Genomic DNA, 20,506 nt, shown 5'->3' with positions numbered 1-20,506 from the left:
TGGGTCGATATGATTGGACCTGTGTGGGGTCTTTCACAGATTTTGGCGGCATAATGATCCTGGCCTGGTTAAATTTCACCTGACAATATGGAAATTAAATTTTTTAGTGGATGCGGTAATAGATGAGGGGACAGCAGTTTACAGTATTCAGCACCTAGTCCATCAGGACCTGGGACTTTACAGTTAGCTAATCAACCAATAGTAGAACAAATTTCCTGCTCTGAACTAAGGCGTCATGTCCATCCTCTGTTAATGTCGGCGCTGCCGCCTCCCTAATAAATTCCATACCTGGAGACGGGTTAACAGGGGGAGCAGTATATAAACGTGTATAATAATATAAAAACAAATTATCAATGTCAGGAGCAGAGGTCAGTTGTCCTGTGTCTGAGGTGATTTTCAGGATGTTTACCGGGGGTTGTGGACTGTGAACCACGGAGGCTACTAACTTGCCAGCTTTATTGCCCCATGTAAAGTATCAGGGTTTTTGGTAGTCCAAGGAGTATTGGCTTTCTCTGTGCATAAAGTATCATACAGTGATTTAGTGTCTGTGTACACCTGATGGGTCTCCAGGGTGTTGCTATTCAGCAGGTCGGAGTAAGAATTTGAGACAGCTAAACTAAGTTCCTGCAGCCTCTTATTTAGTGTTATAGCGGTGACATATGCAATAACGTGACCCCGGAGTACCGGCTCGGATGCAGCTCAAAACAAATGTATGTCCTCTGTATGTTGGATATTGTCATCTGTATAAATTAAAAAGCGATGCTCCAAAGTCTGGTGAGTTTACTAAATAAGACGGAATCCTCCAATTAAAGGAGAGCAATCCTAGGGGAAGAGAGCGTCAGTGTGAACCTTGTTGGCGCATGGTCCGGGATAACAAAATTTTCTATCTTTGAACAATGTACTCTGGACATATTTGTGTATCTTATTATATCACTTTTGATGAGACTAAATAGAACATTGATGCACTTTCCATATTATTTGTGCTATTACATATCTTGTTACACCAGGAGTATTCTCCATAACATTGGCTTTAGAGAGGCTATAGGCTATAGGTCAGGGAGGAACAAGTTCCATTTTATTTGACCATACTTGTAAAGAACATATGGAGTTATAGCAATAGGTAGATCTACAAGGTCATGTGGTATTCCATATATTTCATTTGGGCACCACTATCTCCAATAAGACACACAACTTATGTGTTATTTCTGTAGCATCCATTAGGGATACTGGGTCTTAATACGATGGTGTATAGATGGTGTCCAAAGGAGCCGGTGCACTTTAAATTTCTTCAACTAGTTGTGCTGGCTCCTCCCCTATGCCCCCTCCCAGAGCCAGTTTAGAAAAATGTGCCTTTAGGGGAGGATACACACAGCAACAGCATACCTGCACCGTGGGAGTTAGGGGGGTCAGATGGTCACTGGCCTCTGTAAGGTGTCAGAGCCGCTTCCGCACTGCAGGACCACCATCCTGAGAGGTTGTGGTACCGCGTGCATGGCGCCTTAAAGAACACAATCACAGCACGCCGCACACACCTAACATTGCCTGAAGGTGAGAAGAGTGGTGATTACAAACCTCAGGCCCCGCTAGGGGGGGGTCTCCCAGTTCTTGGTGCAGTGCAATCACAAGGACGGCATCCAGACCCCCCCACCCCTGCGTAAACTGGGATCTAGAGACTTGCCAGTATAAATAAATCCACTGCACCGGTGCCATTACAGGGGGCAAAGCTAACTCAGAGCAGGACCAGCGTCTTCTTGGCATCTCCCTCTGCTTACAGCTGCAGCAGCAAGGTACACAGCTCCTCCAGAACACCCAGGATACGCAGGAAACGGCTACAGGTGTGTAAATAAGGGGGGGGGGGGAGCCGCTATTATACATAATATAGTGTCCTGAAAAAGACAAACTCTGGTGTTACACCATATAAATACAGCCTGCAGTCTTACGGAGTCTGCTAGGTTTGGGTGTGCTGGTCTTTCTCTCTCGGTCTCCTCCTCACATACCAGTCTGAGCAGGCTTGCTATATATACTTGTCTGTTTGTGTGTGAGTGTTTTGTCTCCTGTAAACATGGTTAAAACACCAATTATGTAAAGTATGTAATACCAGATTCTCTCCCTTCGTGGCTGGTTCCCTCTCATGTGAACAATGCAACCAGTCCTCCCAAGTTAGTGAGGAAGCTGGAGGTGGTGGTGGGGGGGGGGGGGGGGGGTTCAGGAGCCATCCTGGTTAGGTATGAAAAATCCATGATGGCTGATATGTCTTCTCAGGTCACTGCAAATAGTCAAAAGACACAGCAGTTGCAGCAGGCTGTAGCAGACCTGGCTGCAAAAGCTTCTGACAGACATACCCCTTTCCCTAAGCTCAGGGACACAAACATGGGATCCCTGACTTATTTTCTGAAGCTGAAGAGGGACTGGAGGAGGGGGAAGAGCTGGACCCTATTACAGAGGATTCATATCCAGCATAAGTGATTGAACCCCTCATGTTATCAGGGATGTTTTCAAAATCCAAGTGGAAGACGATGCAGCACAGCAGCCATTCTTCTCCCAGAAAAAGGTTAGCATCACTTTCCCTGAATCTAAGGAATTAGATGACATGTTCAAGTTCACCTGGACAAATCCCAGTAGGAAATTCCAGGTAACAAGGCGTTTTCCAAGCACTTTCCCATTTACTCCGGATGGCATGAAAAATTGGGAAGATCTCCCGGCTGTGGACGTGTCAGTCTCATACCTATCTAAAAAGGTATTACCAGTCCCTTGCCCCTCTGCCTTAAAGGGCCCTGGGGTTAGTAAAATAGAGACATTAAAGTCTATTTACACAGCGGCTGGTGTATCACAAAGACCTGTGATAGCGGGTTGCTGGATGACACATGCCATTTATACCTAGGTGGGCCAGATTCAAGAGGGCCTTGCTGGGGATATGTCTCTGGTGAATATGGTTACACTGATCAAACACATTCAGGAAACTGCACATGTCTTGTGTGATTCTATCAAGGAGATAACCGCTATTAATGCTAGGACTACTGCCATGGCAAAGTCTGTGCGTAGAGCTTTGTGGCTGCATCAGTGGATAGCTGATGCAGATTCCAAGCGCAGTGTGGAGTCTCTTCCTTTCTCAGGAGAGTGGCTATTCAGGGTTGAGTTGGATACATGGATTTCGAAAGCTACTTCGGGGAAATACACATTTCTCCCCTATGGGGGCCCACCGGCCAGGTGCTCTTACCCGGGGCCATGTACACAGTCCTTTCAGACCAATGGATTTAGGTCAAGAGCCAGAGGCACCTCAAACGCTTCAAGAGGCACCAGGGGCAAGACAAGAAAACCAGCCGCCGCTGGTTCTCAGGAACAAAGCTCCAGCTCTGCTTCCACCAAGACCTCAGCATGACGGTGTTCCCCCACCCCGAGGGAATCTCGAGGTGGGAGTTTGGTTATGTCACTTCAGCTGCATCTGGGAAAGCTCCTGCCAGGATGCCTGGGTAAAGGAGCAAATTTCTCATGGGTACAAGCTGGAGTTCGACAGTGCTCCTCCCCACCGATTTTTCAAATCAAGCTTACCAATTTTGGAGGATACGCGAGTTACACTGCAACATGCCATCCTGAAATTGGTCCAGTCCCAAGTCATTGTTCCAGTGCCACTACAACAACAGGGAAAGGGTTACTACTCCATCCTGTTTGTAGTACCAAAACCGGACGGTTCGGTAAGGCCCATTTTGAATCTAAAATCCTTGAACCTTTACCTAAAGGTTTTCAAGTTCAGGATGGAATCCTTGCGAGCAGTGATTGCAGGTCTGGAAGAATGTTCATGGTTTTGCTGGATAAAAAGGCAGCTTATCTCCATATCGCGAATTGGCTGCCTTGCCAGGCTTACCTACGGTTTTTCATGTTACATAGAAACATAGAATTTGTCGGCAGATAAGAACCACTTGGCCCATCTAGTCTGCCCCTTTTTTTTTTATATATTTTTTTTTTTATCACTAACCTTATTTGATCCTTATTTCTTTGTAAGGATATCCTTATGTCTATCCCATGCATGTTTAAATTGCTCTACTGTCTTAGCCTCTACCACCTCTGATGGGAGGCTATTCCACTTGTCCACTACCCTTTCTGTGAAATAATTTTTCCGCAAATTTCCCCTGAACCTCCCCCCCTCCAGTCTCAGTGCATGTCCTCGTGTCCTATTGCTTCTCTTCATTTGGAGAATGTTTCCCTCCTGGACTTTGTTAAAACCCTTCATATATTTGAAAGTTTCTATCATGTCCCCCCTTTCTCTTCTCTGCTCCAAACTATACATATTGAGATTTCTTAGTCTTTCTGGGTATGTTTTGTGATGTAGGCCATGCACCATTTTAGTTGCCCTCCTTTGTACAGTTTCTAATGTATTAATATCCTTTTGAAGATATGGCCTCCAGAACTGAATACAGTATTCTAGATGAGGCCGTACCAATGACCTATACAGTGGCATTATTACTTCTTTCTTTCTGCTGCTGATTCCTCTCCCAATGCAGCCAAGCATCTGACTAGCCTTCCTCATTGCCTTGTTACATTGCTTACCTGCCTTTAAGTCATCTGAAATAGTGACTCCTAGATCCCTTTCCTCCTCAGTAGTTTCCAGTATTGTGCCATTAATACTGTATTTAGCTTTAGGATTTTTGAGACCCAAGTGCATGATTTTGCATTTTTTGGCATTAAACTGTAATTGCCAGACTCTTGACCATTCCTCTAGTCTACCTAGATCCTCAATCATTTGTTTTACCCCACCTGGTGTGTCTACCCTGTTGCATACCTTTGTGTCATCTGCAAAAAGGCATACTTTCCCTTTAATCCCATTTGCAATGTCACCAATAAAGATATTAAAAAGCACTGGTCCAAGTACAGATCCCTGGGGTACTCCACTGGTAACATTTCCCTCCTGTGAATGCACTCCATTTACCACAACTCTCTGTTTTCTATCCTTCAACCAAGATCTTATCCATTCAATAATCCTAATATCCAATCCCAAACTTTCAAGTTTATTTAGCAGTCTGCGATGTGGAACTGTGTCAAAAGCCTTACTAAAGTCAAGATAAGCTATATCCATGGCTCCACCTTTATCCATCACTTTAGTCACACAATCAAAAAAGTCAATAAGATTTGTTTGACATGATCTTCCCCCAGTGAATCCATGCTGTTTGGGATCCAGTAAATTGCCGGATTTGAGATGATCTACAACTCTTTCTTTTAAGAGTGTTTCCATCAATTTCCCTACTACTGATGTAAGACTCACTGGTCTGTAGTTGTTTGCCTCTTCCTTGCTTCCACTTTTGTGCAGTGGGACTACGTTTGCTCTTTTCCAGTCCCCTGGAATTTCTCCTGTAGCTAATGACTGGTTGAATAATTCTGTCAATGGTGCTACCAGCACCTCTTTAAGTTCTTTTAGTATCCTTGGATGTATCCCATCTGGCCCCATAGATTTGTCCACTTTCAGCTTTGAGAGTTCTGTTAGGACCTTCTCCTCTGTAAATGTACTTGTTTCATTTTCCTGAATATCCCTGCAACTTAACTGTGGCCCCTTCCCCTCTCTTTCAGTAGTAAATACTGAGCAAAAATAATCATTAAGATGATCTGCTATTAAATTGTCTCCTTCAACAAGATTCCCAGTGTCCATCTTTAGTTTTATAATTCCGCCTTTTGTTTTTCTCTTTTCGCTTATATACCTAAAAAAAGTTTTGCCTCCTTTACCCACTGACTGGGCCATTTTCTCCTCAGCTTGTGCCTTTGCACATCTGATTACCTTCTTTGTCTCCTTCTGTCTAACAAGATATATCTTTTTGTCATCATTATTTTGTGTCTGCTTATATTTCCTAAAAGCCATCTTTTTTGCTCTCACAATATTTGCTACTTCTTTTGCAAACCACACTGGCTTCCTTTTCCTTGTGTTTTTCCTAACAGTTTTGATACAAAGGTCTGTTGCCTTCAATATTGCACATTTGAATGTTTTCCACCTCTCCTGCACTGTTTCCAAGTTCCTCCACTCTGCCAAAGAATCGCTTACACATTTTCCCATCCCTACAAAATCAGCCTTCCTAAAATCCAACACCTTTGTTTTTGTATGGGACGAGTCAGTCTCTGTCTTAATGCTGAACCATACTGCTTGATGATCACTGGATCCGAGGTTTTCACCCACTTTTACGTCTGATAATCTGTCTCCATTTGTAAGTATTAAGTCTAATATTGCGTCTTTCCGAGTGGGCTCCCTCACCAATTGGTGGAGGGATGCTCCCTGAAGGGAATTTAAAATGTTCCTACTTCTAGTGGAACTAGCAACAGACACCTCCCAGTTTACATCAGGAAGATTAAAGTCTCCCATGATTATTACCTCTCCTTTTAATGCCATTTTAGTTATGTCCTGCAATAGGTTCTTGTCAAGTTCCTCTTCCTGACCTGGTGGCCTGTATATCACGCCAATACGAATAATCAACTTTTCCCCTGTTTCTATGGTCACCCAAAGGGCCTCAGTTTTTTCTTCAATACTTTGTATTAATGTAGTATTTATGGCATTTTTTACATACATTGCTACCCCTCCTCCGATTTTTCCAATTCTGTCCTTCCTAAACAAAGTATATCCCGGTATAGCTACGTCCCAGTCATGATTTTCATTGTACCATGACTCTGTAATTGCCACAATGTCTAGATCATCCCTTGTCATTATTGCAGTTAGTTCTGGGATTTTATTTCCTAAGCTCCTAGCATTTGCACACATAGCTTTTAGAGTTTTGTTTGTGCTTTTTCTGTTCCTAGCTATGTTCTTCTCTCTGCCTATTTTTATTTGGTTTTGATCTGAATTATCTTCTGTTGCTGTGGATATGCTTCCTATTCCCTTTGCCTGCAGAAACAATACCTCTGTGTTGGGGGAGCAGATTTCTTTATTCCTATTTGGTTCACTGCCCCCCTTTGTTAGTTTAAATAGCTCTTGATGAAGCATCCAAACTGTTCAGTTAGTATTTTCGTTCCCCTTGAAGATGGGTGCAGGCCGTCACTTTTGTATAAGCTCCTATCTTGCCAGATGGTGTGACTATGGCCTATAAATCCAAATCTCTCCTCATTGCACCATGTCCTTAGCCAAACATTGAAGTTTCTGATGCAATGAGTTCTGTCTTCCCCTCTGTGTACTGGCAATACTTCTGAAAAAGATACAGTGGTTGCCACCTGCTTCAGAGCAGTCCCTAACTTCCTAAATTCATCTTTTACAGCCATGAGTTCTGCATTTGCCAGGTCATTTGTCCCTAGGTGGACAATGACATCCACCTCCCCATCTTTTCTTGCTGCCTTCACAATTCTTAGCATGCGCTCTTTATCCCTTGGAGCTGTGGCTCCAGGTAAGAACCTTACTTGTTTCTCTACTTCATTTGCATTTCCCAGATGTATTCCTCTAATAATGGAATCTCCCAAAAGAAGTGCAGTCCTTTTTGGAGATTCAATTTTCCTGTTCCATTTCCTGTTCCTATGGTTGGTAGATGTCCCCATATCCTCCTGTTCTGTAGTGCCTCTATTAGTTGTATCTTCCAGCCCTGCAAGAGTAGCATACGAGTTTTGCAGTGTCACCGCTTGCGGGAGGTGTCTGTGTCCCTCTGGAAACCTCTGCCCTTGAGAGCCCACAGTAGTCCAGGCAGAATGTCTTCTGGTGGCTCTCTGAGGCAGTGGAGGCTTCAAAGACACAGACATCTTACAAATCTCAGCATGCAGTTTTGCTATCTCCTCCTTCAGCAGAGAAAATTGCTCACAGATTGGACAGCAGCTGAGTCTCCACGCTGCCTCTTTCCAAACAAATGCTTTACATCCATTGCACTGCACAAGGCCAAACATTGTATCAGATGTGAATGGTATTGCAAATTTGTGTGTTACTTGGTGTATTTTAAAACTCACCTGTTGCTGTATTCTAACTCACCTGCTGCTGTTACAAACTCACTTAATAAGCCAAGCCTCACTTTATAATGCACGCCTCTCACAAAGAGCACGCTCACAGAGTCTGGTCACTGTTTATATAGTTTCTCAGGTAGCTGTTCTATTCAGCCCCTCCTCCTAATCACTTCACACCTAGATTCAGCCACTCCTCCTCCTAGTTTCTCTTCACACTCTGCTGCTGTTACAAACTCACTTAATAAGCCAAGCCTCACTTTATAATTGAACGATCACTACCAGTTCCGGGCACTGCCCTTCGGCCTGTCCACAGATCCGAGGGTCTTCACGAAGATGATGGTGGAAATGATGTTCCAACTCCAAGGGGTTAATATTGTCCTTTACCTAGACGATCTAAAGACCGCACTATTCAGCTTCTGTCACATCATGGCTGGATCCTCAATTTACAGAAGTCTCACCTGGAGCCTACTCAGCGGCTCCTGTTCCTGGGAATGTTTCTGGATACAGTGGCCCAGAAAGTATTCCTCTCAGAGGACAAAGAAAGGACGCTCCAAGAGATGGTCTGAGCGGTTCTACGACCGAATCGGATCTCCATCCATCTTTGCATAAGATTGGGAAAGATGGTAGCCTTATACAAGGCGATCCAGTACGGAAGGTTCCATACCAGAACTTTTCAATTGGATCTCCTGAGCAAGTGGTCCGGATCACATCTTCAGATGCATCGGATCATACGTCTATCACCTCAGGATTTCCCTCCTATGGTGGCTACAGTCCTCAAACCTGCTGGAAGGTCACAGTTTCGGGATTCAAGATTGGATACTCCTCACAATGGACACAAGTCTGAGAGGATGGGGAGCTGTCACCCGAGTGGCTCAGTTCCAAGGCAGGTGATCAGCCCACAAAGCCCTACAAAGATCAACATTCTGGAACGTCGGGCGATCTACAACGCTCTGCTTCAGGCCTATCCTCTACTCCGAGATCAGGACATTCAAGTTCAGTTGGACAATGCCACGGCCGGGGCATACATCAATCGACAAGGGGGAACAAAGAGCAGAGCCTGCATGCGAGACGTGTCAAGGATACTCCTCTAGGCAGAAAGAAATGCAAGAGCAATGTTGGCCATCTTTATTCCGGAAGTGGACAACTGGGAAGCAGACCTCCTCAGTCGTCACGACTTACACCCGCAGGAGTGGAGCCTCCTCCCACAGGTATTTTGTCAGATCACTGATCTGAGGGGCTGCCCGCAGATCGACTTAATGGCATCTCGGCTCAACAAGAAACTTCACCAGTATTGTTCGAGGACCAGGGACCCTCAGGCGGTAGCAGTGGATGCACTGACAACCCTGTGGCGTTACAGGTTGGTCTACCTGTTTCCTCCGATTCCGTTGCTTCCGAAGGTGCTAAAGAGAATCAGGCATCAAGGAGTCCAGGCAATTCTGATTGCCCCAGACTGGCCTCAGAGGGTATGGTATGTAGATCTTCTGGACATGTCCGTCGAAGACCCTTGGCTTTTGCCAATGAGAAGAGATCTTCTGCAACAAGGACCGTTCATCTACCCGGACTTACAGTGGCTTCGTTTGACGGCATGGCGGTTGAGCAGAACATCCTAGCTCGCAAAGGCCTTTCTAAGAAGGTTATTGCAACCATGGTTCAGGCCAGATAACCTGTGACGTCAAAGCACTATCATCATATCTGGAGGAGATATGTCTCTTGGTGTGAGGAGTGCAAGTATCCTCTGGCGGATTTTCACTTGAGACGTTTCTTACGTTTCCTCCTGGCTGGAGCGGATATGGGTTTACATCTGGGTTCGCTTAAGGTCCAGATTTCAGCCCTCTCAATTTTCTTCCAGAAGAAGTTGGCAGTGTTGCCAAAAGTTCAGACCTTCTTGCAAGGGATTCTTCGCATACAGCCTCCCTTTGTGTCACCAACGGCAACCTTGGATCTGAATGTGGTATTGGAATTTCTACAGTCCTCCTGGTTTGAACCGTTGAGGATAGTAGAAGACAAATACGTCACGTGGAACACAGTGATGTTACTGGCCATGGCTTCTGCTAGGCATGTCTCAGAATTGGAGGCCTTATTGTGTAAAAGACCATACTTGGTCTTTTATGAAGACAGAGCAGAGCTCAGGACTAGGCAGCAGTTCCTGCTGAAGGTTGTCTCTGCATTCCACTTGAACCAACCTATTGTGGTTCCATCAGGTCCTGGCACTTCTGCCCCTCCAGAGGCGCTGGATGTTGTGCGAGCCTTGAAGACCTATGTCAAGAGAACGGCTTGGTTCGGATTCCCTGTTTGTGCTTTATGATGTGCAGAAAAAGCGTTACCATGCTTCTAAGCGGTCCACTGGTCGATGGATTAGGTTGACTACCCAACAGGCCTATGTGTCGGCAGCCTTAGTTATTCCAGTCTTTGAAGGCCCACTCTACGAAATCGGTGGGGTCTTCCTGGGCAGCTGCCCATGGAGTCTCGGCCTTACAACTATGCTGTGCTGCTACCTGGTTGGCGAAGAACACCTTTGTGAAGTTCTACAGGTTTGATACCCTTGACAAAGAGGATACCCAGTTTGGGCAGGCAGTGCTGCAGATGTCTCTGCACATTCCTGCCCATTATGGAAGCTTTGGGACGTCCCCATCATGCTAAGACCCCGGTATCCCTTATGGATGCTAGAGAAAATAGGATTTTAATTACCTACCGGTAAATCCTTTTCTCGTAGTCCATAAGGGATATTGGGCACCCGCCTCAGTCCGTTTACTTGTCTGCAGGGTTCTCTTTTATAAAAGCTTACCTGTTCAACTGTTGCTACCAGCTGTTGCTGGTCAGTTACATTGTTGTGTGCTGGTGTAAATCTCACCACTCATTATTGTTCTGTTCCTTCTCTCAAGTATGTCCATTCTCCTTCGGGCACAGTTTTACCTAGACTGGCTTTAGGAGGGGTCATAGAGGGGAGGAGCCAGCACATCCAGTTGAAGAAATTTAAAGTGCATCGGCTCCTTTGGACCCCATCTATACCCCCATTGTACTAGGACTCCAGTATAATCCTATTTTTAATCTCTGCTATATTGAGACTTTTTATGCAAATGACATTTTCTAATATTGAAAGTTACTTTTATTATTAAATGTTTTATACAAAGTCTCATCATTTTTCTATATCTACACAGAGTCTGCATAGCGCCAGTAACATGCAACAAATTGCCCGTACTATATTGTTTGTAAAGTATTAATAAAAATAATATTAAAACAAGAACAAAATACAATCATAAAAATAATGGTACAATTGTACATGAGCATAGTGTGATATGCTTGTTAAATCTTTGTATATTTCTCAAATATATTTATACATTTTAATTAGGTCACCTCAATGGGGTTTGCTTTTTTTATACAAATTAAACAAATTTTTGTAAACTCTCTTTATAATTTTTCCATTCCCTTTATTAATGAAGTTGTATTTTGTTCTTTTATGTGAAAGCCAACTCTAGAATATCCTCTCTAAAAATATTGAGTGGATTTGTGTGTAAACATTTCCCACACTCGGAGCATGGAAATGGCCTCTCACCTGTGTGACTTCTCTGATAACAAGCGGTGATTTGTGTATAAAACATTTTCAACATTCAGAAAATAGAAATGGCCTCTCACTTGTGAATTCTCTGATGTCTAACAAGATATGATTTGTGTGTAAAACATTTTCTACACTCAGAACATGGAAATGGTTTCTCACCAGGGTGAGTTCTCTTATGTTCAATTACAGCTGATTTTTGTGCAAAACATTTCCCACACTCAGAACATGGAAATGGTTTCTCACCTGTGTGAATTCTCAAATGTTCAACAAGCAGTGATTTTCGAGTAAAACATTTCCCACACTCAGAACATGGAAATGGCCGCTTACCTGTGTGACATCTCTGATGTGTAACAAGATGTGATTTCTGTGTGAAACATTTCCCACACTCAGAGCATGGAAATGGTTTCTCACCTGTGTGAATTCTCAAATGTTCAACAAGCAGTGATTTTCTAGTAAAACATTTCCCACACTCAGAACATGGAAACGGTTTCTCACCTGTGTGACTTCTCTGATGTGTAACAAGATGTGATTTGTCTTTGAAACATTTTCTACACTCAGAGCATGGAAATGGTTTCTCACCTGTGTGACTTCTCTGATGTGTAACAAGTTGTGATTTGTGTTTGAAACTTCTCCCACACTCAGAACATGGAAATGGCCGCTTACCTGTGTGATTTCTCTGATGTGTAACAAGATGTGATTTCTGTGTGAAACATTTCCCACACTCAGAGCATGGAAATGGTTTCTCACCTGTGTGAATTCTCAAATGTTCAACAAGCAGTGATTTTCGAGTAAAACATTTCCCACACTCAGAACATGGAAACGGTTTCTCACCTGTGTGACTTCTCTGATGTGTAACAAGATATGATTTGTCATTGAAACATTTTCTACACTCAGAGCATGGAAATGGTTTCTCACCTGTGTGACTTATCTGATGTGTAACAAGATGTGATTTGCGTTTGAAACATTTTCTACACTCAGAGCATGGAAATGGCTTCTCACCTGTGTGACTTCTCTCATGTATAACAAGATCTACTTTGAAACTAAAACATTTCCCACACTCAGAACATGTAAATGGCCTCTCACCTGTATGACATCTCGCATGTTGAACAAGCTGCGACTTCTGAGTAAAACATTTTGCACACTCAGAGCATGGAAATGGTCTCTCACCTGTATGATGTCTCTCATGCACAACAAGATATGATTTGCGTGTAAAACATTTCCCACACTCAGAGCATGAAAATGGCTTTTCACCTGTGTGAGTTCTCTCATGTCTAACAAGATCTACTTTGAAACTAAAACATTTCCCACACTCAGAACATGTAAATCGCCTCTCACCTGTATGACATCTCGCATGTTGAACAAGCTGCGATTTCTGAGTAAAACATTTTGCACACTCAGAGCATGGAAATGGCTTTTCACCTGTGTGACTTCTCTCATGTCTAACAAGATCTAATTTCAGTCTAAAACATTTCCCACACTCAGAGCATGGAAATGGTGTCTCACCTGTATGACATCTCACATGTTTAACAAGCTGTGATTTGTATGTAAAACATTTCCCACACTCAGAGCATGGAAATGGTCTCTCACCTGTCTTAGGTGGCTGATGGGTAATAATCTTTGTGCTCTGAGTAAAACATAGGTCATGTACAGCATTGGGAAATGGTGTATCTACTCTAAGAGATGTGATAGATTGACCAATATCTGAGGTATCAGGTGAAAATTCCTCATGATTAAAGGTAACAGATGATATATCTGCACTGTGAGGTACTGGATGTATAATTGGGATCACATGGTCTTCCAGAGAATCTCGCATGATGTCTTTAGCTTCAATTTCACAATCTGGAGATATAATGGGACGTTCAGCCAATATATTTCTTCTGTTACATTCATCTACAGAGAATAAAATATATATATATATATAAGAAAATTATGTTAATGGAAGAACTATACAGCAGCCATAACTAGGGGGATAAAGCCTCTTCCCCATGAGATACAGGTAAAAGTTCACATCCCCAGAAGGTCTATCCCTGACCTCTCTACCATCCTTGTCTGAAGTGACTTCCACAGCTTTTTCTACAAAATATAAACACATAGAAGGAAGGGATATATGGGGCTACCATGGAGTTCTACAGAGTAACAAAATTATCAGGTAACAACTAATGAGATGTACCAAAGCAGGTTCTATATTGGGGGAAACATGTGAAATATACATTATGGTAAGAACTTACCGTTGATAATGGTATTTCTCCTAAGTCTAGAGGATCACAATGAGATATGATGAAGCGACAGCGGATTTGCACCAATCGGTCAAAGCTTTCTGGCCTCCCAGCATGCAATGGGCCCTTCCATATATATCCCCGCCTCCTGGCTCAGGCAAATCAGTTGTATTCCAAAGCTCAAGGCAGGAGCATCATAGATAGTCCTAATCAGGCGATAAGAACACACATGCACACCCTTCCGTACAAGAATGAAGAGGTTAGTGAGTAAAAGGATCCACAAATCAGGTGCTTCAGGGTGGGACCCCTGTGGATCCTGTGGACTTAGGAGAAATACAGTTATCAACGGTAAGTTCTTACCATAACGTATATTTCTCCGGGAAGGGTCCACAGGTTATCCACAGGATAACAATGGGATTTACCAAAGCAATTTAGTGGTGGGAACGCTCCTGATTGGAAAGGAGAATCCTTCGCCCGAATTCAGCGTCATGAGAGGCAAAGGTATCCATGGCATAATGTCTAATGAATGTGTTAATGGAAGACCATGTGGCTGCCTTACATATCTGCTCTGAAGAACCACGTTGTGCTGCCCATGATGGACCTACCTTACAAGCAGAGTGAGCAGAGACATTAGCCAGAACAGGGAGATCAGCTTGAGAATATGCTTCTGAAATCGTCATCCGAAGCCATCTTGCCAGTGTCTGCTTATCAGCAGGCCATCCTCTCTTGTGAAATCCATAGAGAATGAAGAGAGAATCTGTCTTTCCGATGGCACTGGTACGATTCACGTAGATCCTTAATGCACAGACCACGTCCAGCAATGCATCTCCCGCAGAGAGGCCCGGTACCTGGAATGCCAGGACTACAATTTCTTCATTAAGGTGGAATTTACACACCACCTTCGGAAGATACCCATATCTAGTTCCTAGAACTGCTTTATCTAGATAAAAAAAATCAGAACTGGGGAACGACCTGACAATGCCCCTAAATCTGACACTCTTCTAGCTTACGCCATAGCCAGTAGAAAGAGAACTTTAGCTGTCAAGCATTTAAGATCCACTTTATTAAGTGGTTCAAATGGGGCAACTTGAAGGGCTTTCAGGACTAGATGTAAGTCCCAAGGAACTGTAGGAGGAACAAAAGGAGGTTGAATGCGCAGCATTCCCTGGAAAAAAGTATGCACATCCTGTAAGTTGGCAATTTTCTTTTGGAACCATACAGTCAATGCCAACACTTGCACTCTGAAGGAAGCCACCTTCAAACCTTTATCCATTCCTGCCTGAAGGAATGCTAAGACCCTGGAAACTCTGAAAGACTTGAGGTCCATTTTCCGTTCACTACACCAATGAAAATAGGTTTGCCATATTCTGTGATAAATGCGAGCCGAGGAAGGTTTCCTTGCTCTAAGCATAGTTTGAATTACCTGCTGTGAGAATCCTCTTGACATCAATATAGAGGTTTCAAGAGCCACGCCATCAAAGAAAGCCGATCCAGATGTCTGTGATAACAAGGACCTCGCATCAGTAGATCTGGATGTTGAGGGAGCAGAAATGGAGCATCCATCGACATTCTCTGCAGATCTGTGTACCAATGCCTTCTGGGCCAGGCTGGAGCGATTAGTATCACGGCACCTTTCCCTTGCTTTATCTTTCTCACCACCCTTGGTAATAGGCTGATTGGAAGAAACACATAAGCCTGATGAAAGTCCCATCTCACCGACAGGGCATCCACAAAGATCGCTCTGGGATCCTTTGTTCTTGACCCATATGCGAGCACTTTGTTGTTCAGACGGGATGCCATGAGATCTATCTCTGGCAACCCCCACTTGTCTACTAGAGTCTGGAAGACCTGTGGGTGCAGAGCCCATTCGCTTGCCCGAATGGCGTGTCGACTGAGAAAGTCCGCTTCCCAGTTTAGGACTCTCGGAACGAATACTGCGGACAAGGCTGGAAGATGAAGTTCTGCCCACTTTAGTATGTGACTTACCTCCTGATGGTTAAGGTACGCTACTGCCGTCACATTGTCCGAGCGGATCTGGACTGGTTTTCCCCAAAGACTGTCCTTTGACTGAATCAGTGAAATGTATATGGCCCGAAGTTCCAATATGTTTATTGGCAGGCAACCTTCTTCCTTGGTCCATTGCCCCTGGAAACACAACCTTCCTGACACTCCTCCCCAGCCCTGGAGACTGGCATTCGTTGTCAGAATTTCCCAATCTGATATCCACAAGGGTCTCCCCTTGTCCAGGTGGGATGTCTGTAACCACCAGGCTAATGACCTACCTTACTTCTATCGAAAGAACCATAGTCTGTGATTTTATCATGTAATGCAGGCCATTCCATTTGGCAAGACTCAGGCACTGCAGAGGCCTCGAGTGGAATTGTGCATACTCCACCATGTCGATTGTTGACACCATCAAACCCATCACACGCATTGCTGCGTGAATGGATACCTTTTGACTGTGTAGCAAGTCCTGAATCCTTGACTGAACCTTGGATATCTTGTTCAGAGGTAACATTACTCTATGAAGACTTGATCCAGTACAGCACCCAAGTGAGTCATCCGCTGTGACGGAACCAAAGATGATTTTGCCCAATTTATGAGCCACCCATGTTTCTGCAGATACATTACTGTCTGTTGCAGATGACATAGGAGCAATTCCTTCAACTGTACCAGGATTAAAAGATCGTTGAGGTATGGAAAAATTCTTATCCCCTGCTGTCAGAGATAAGTTACCATTACCACCATAATCTTGGTAAATACTCTGGGGGCTGTGGCTAACCCAAAAGGTAGGGCCTGGAACTGAAAATGCTGTTGGAGGATAGCGAACCTGAGATAGCACTGATGGGACAGTGCTATAGGAACATGTAGGTAATCGTAATCCCCAGGATCTATGGCCAAAATGATGGAATGTAAGGTGTCCATGTGAAACCGAGGTACCCAAATGTATTTGTTCAGCAGTTTCAGATTGAGAATGGGCCGAAATGACCCATTTGGCTTCTGAACTTTAAACAGGTTGGAGTAAAAACCCTGTCCTCGTTGTGCAGGAGGAACTGGAATGACTACTCCTGACTGAAGCAATTTCTGAACTCATTGAATCTGGCCCAGCATTTAATACAGAACAGACATGTTCAAGTACAGTCGGACAACGCCACCACAATGGCATACATAAATCATCAAGGCGGCACTCGAAGCCGCATGGCAATGAGGGAAGTATCACGGATTCTCCAGTGGGCGGAACGTCATCTACCAGCCATATCGGCAATATTCATTCTTGGGGTCCTGAACTGGGAAGTGGACTTTCTCAGTCGTCAGGACGTACACGCTGGAGAGTGGGGCCTCCATCCAGAAGTGTTTCAACTCCTTGTGGACAGGTGGGGCCTTCCAGACGTGGATCTGATGGCGTCTCGACACAATCACAAGGTTCCGGTCTTCGGAGCAAGAACAAGGGGATCCTCAAGCAACATTAATGGACGCACTGGCAATTCAGCAGGACCCATTTGGAGATCCAGAAAGGGACCACCCCTGTTCAATCGTTGGTCCTGGAGCCACCAGCTCAGTGACAGACGGACCTCCAGATTAAAGGACATCATGTGAGACCTGATCCGGTGAGGCAGGCCATCCAACCTTGCAAGAATCAGCTACTGCAGAGGGTGAGAATGGAATTGATCATACTCCACCATGTCAAATGCAGACACCATGAGACCTAGCACTTGCATTGCCGCATGTATCGACACTTGCGGATGAGATAGGAAGCATCGAATCCTGTCCTGAACCTTCAGGACTTTCTCCTGAGACAAGAACAACCACTGGTTGTGAGTGTACAACAATGCCCCCAGGTGCACCATGCTCTGAGCAGGGACCAGGGAGGATTTCTTCCAGTTTATGGGCTACCCGTGGGTTTGCCGAAACTGGACAGTCAGATGTAGATGACATAGGACAGGCTTTTTCAACTAGTGTGCCGTGGCACACTAGTGTGCCGCGACCAGTTGCAAGGTGTGCCGCGGAGCCAGAGCAGCTTCCAGCACCTTTAGAGTGAACTGTTGGCTCAGGCTCTTCTTAGAGAATCAGTCGTGCTCCGGCCATGACCTATGCCTTGAAAACGGTGTAATATCATAGGTCACGGCCGCCGTGTCTCACCACCCAGCCAGCCCACCTGCCTGCATACACATCTTCCAGTTCCCGCCTGCATACACAGCTTTCCTTGCCAACCCACATCCACACCTGACCGACCGCCCGCTGCTCAGTATTCACAGAACTGCACTATGAACAACCCCCGCCACTGAGGGACAGGGAGGACAGCTGATAATATTTGTTATTTTATTTCTCCTGTGGGGAACAATAGGATTTCAATGGGATTTATGTGGGGAGAATAAGAATTTATGGATTTATGGGGGGAACAATGTGAATAATTCATGTGGGGAGCAATGTGATTGTATTTTCTGTGTAAGCCAATGTATGTGTGGATTTTTTTATTTACTGTGTGTGTTTTGTTTTTTCTGTGGGGAACTGATGGTGTGCCTTGGCAATTTTAAAATGTTGTTCGGTGTGCCACGAGTAAAAAAAGGTTGAAAATCACTGACATAGGAGAATATCTGGGGAATTTGCAAGGATCAACAAATCATCCAGGTACGGTAGGATCCTGACCCCTTGAAGGCGTAGTACAGTCATCATTACCACCATGACTTTGGTGAAGACTAGTGGAGCCGTGGTCAAACCAAAAGGTAAAGCCCGAAATTGGTAATGGAGGTTGCCAACCGCAAACCTCAGGTATTGCTGATGCGACATTGCAATGGGAATATGCAGGTAAGCATCCTGAATGTCCAGGGAGACCATATAATCCCCAGGTTACAATGCCAGAACAATAGAGCGAAGAGTTTCCATACGAAACTTGGAGACCCTCACAAAATTGTTCAATGCCTTGATGTTGAGAATGGGCAGGGAGGACCCATTCGGTTTCGGGACTAGGAACAGCGGTGAATAGTACCCCTGGCCTCTCTGAGCTAGAGGCACCTGTACCACCACTCCTGTATCCAGGAGGGTCTGTACCACCGAATGAAGAGTTTTTGCCTTCACCTGATACGAAGGGACGTCTGTCAGGCAAAATCAATGAGGCAGACAATTTTTGAAGCACATGGCGTAACCTCGAGTAATGACTTCCCGTACCCAGGCATCGAAAGTGGCCTTCAATCATTCCTGGGTATACCCTAGAAGTCGGCCCCCCCACCCTGGGATACCCCAGGGGGAGGCCCGCCCCATCATGCGGCAGGCTTATCAGTTTTGGAAGCAGGCTGACTGGCAGCCCAGGCCCGTTTGGGTTTGGGCTTACCGGGTTTGGAAGTGTGACCCTGTTTGGGGTACGCCTGACCCTTTGCTTTCCCTGAAGGACGACAGGAGCGAAAGGAAGTACTTTTAGCCTTCGGCACCGAAGGGGCAGTACTAGGCAGACTGGCTGTTTTAGCAGAAGCCAAGTCAGCCACAATCTTGTTGAGGTCTTCTCCGAAAAGGATGTCTCCCTTAAAAGGGAGAACCTCCAGGGTTTTCTTAGAGTCTAGATCCACAGACCAGGACCGCAGGCATAGAATCCGGCGGGCCAGAATGGACGTAGTAGAAGCCTTGGTAGCCAGAATACCGGCATCAGAAGCCGTCTCTTTAACATAATGAGAAGCTGTGACAATATACGACAAGTATTGTTTAACATGATCAGAAGCATCGGAAGAGATTTCAGCTTCCAACTCCTGGGCCCACGCTTCAATAGCTTCTGCAGCCCATGTCGCTGCAATAGTGGGCCGATGCGCAGCACCTGCTAGGGTGTAAATCGCCTTTAGACAACCCTTCACACGCTTATCCGTTGGCTCTTTCAGAGACGTGACGGTAGTGACAGGTAGAGCTGAGGAAACCACCATCCGCACCACATGTGAATCCACCGGCGGGGTGTCTCCCAATTTTTATTCAGCTCCAGGATGAGGGGATAGTGAGCTAGCATCTTGTGAGGCGTGAACTTCTTTCCTTGATTTTCACAGGACTCCTGACGTATGTCAACCAGATGGTCAGAATGAGGTAAAACTTGTTTAACCACCTTCTGACGTTTGAATCTATCAGGTTTCTTAGAAGCAACGGTAGGCTCCGGGTCATCAGTAATCTGAAGAATGAGCCCGATAGCCTCCAATAAATCAGGAACATCCACCCGTGAAACAACTTCCCCATCAGAAGCATCAGAACCTGTGGGGTCAGTATAAACGCCGTCCTCATCAGACTGGTGTCAGGGACAGTGGTGGATTGTGAGGAAGTAATGGCTCGCTTAGAGGACCCCTTGGTCTTAGGCGGGCAAGGGTTAGACTTCTTAGCAGTCAGTGAGTCATTCAATTGCTGTAACTGAGTGGACAGTTGATCTGCCCATGGCGGATTAACAGCGGGGACCATGAACGGTTGTACCAACACAGGAGGTCCCATAGGGGGCGTCAGTTTAGTTACCAGCGTATTAAGTAGCATGGAGAAGGTAGCCCAAGGTGGGTCATTCTGAACCCCCATTGCTACAGTCCCACTGGGGGGCAAGGAACCCCCAGAACCCATAGCGGCTATATTTTCCTCAAACGTGTCTGCAGCGTCACCACCACTCACTGTGGGATCAGCTCCAGCACAGTTGCCCTTTGTAGCATATTATAGAGTGCAATATAAGGCAACACAGTACAAAAACAGCAGCACAATACCTGACCAGAACCCCTGCGCAGTGTATCAGCACAAACAGGAATTCAGGAGAGATATGGTGACTAAATATCACAGAGAAAAATACAGAGTATATCCTGTGAACCCTATATATATATATATATATATATATATATAT

At 45.0% G+C, this 20,506-nt stretch overlaps 1 protein-coding gene across 1 annotated transcript in view; it reads right to left on the bottom strand.

The window, feature by feature from the left end:
- Window positions 1–10,998: 10,998 nt before the first annotated feature.
- The window catches only part of LOC135054554 (zinc finger protein 271-like), a 32,059-nt gene continuing 22,551 nt past the window's right edge, over window positions 10,999–20,506 (bottom strand). The window contains exon 5 of the mRNA XM_063957709.1: window positions 10,999–13,336. Coding sequence (XP_063813779.1) covers window positions 11,520–13,336 — 1,817 coding nt within the window. The 3' untranslated portion in view covers window positions 10,999–11,519. The remainder of the gene's footprint in view (window positions 13,337–20,506) is intronic.

Source organism: Pseudophryne corroboree, chromosome 3 (genome assembly GCF_028390025.1).
Source record: "Pseudophryne corroboree isolate aPseCor3 chromosome 3, aPseCor3.hap2, whole genome shotgun sequence".
NCBI lineage: Eukaryota > Metazoa > Chordata > Amphibia > Anura > Myobatrachidae > Pseudophryne > Pseudophryne corroboree.
The sequence above is the reverse complement of the archived record's forward strand: the minus strand, read 5'-3'. Positions and strand labels throughout refer to the sequence as shown.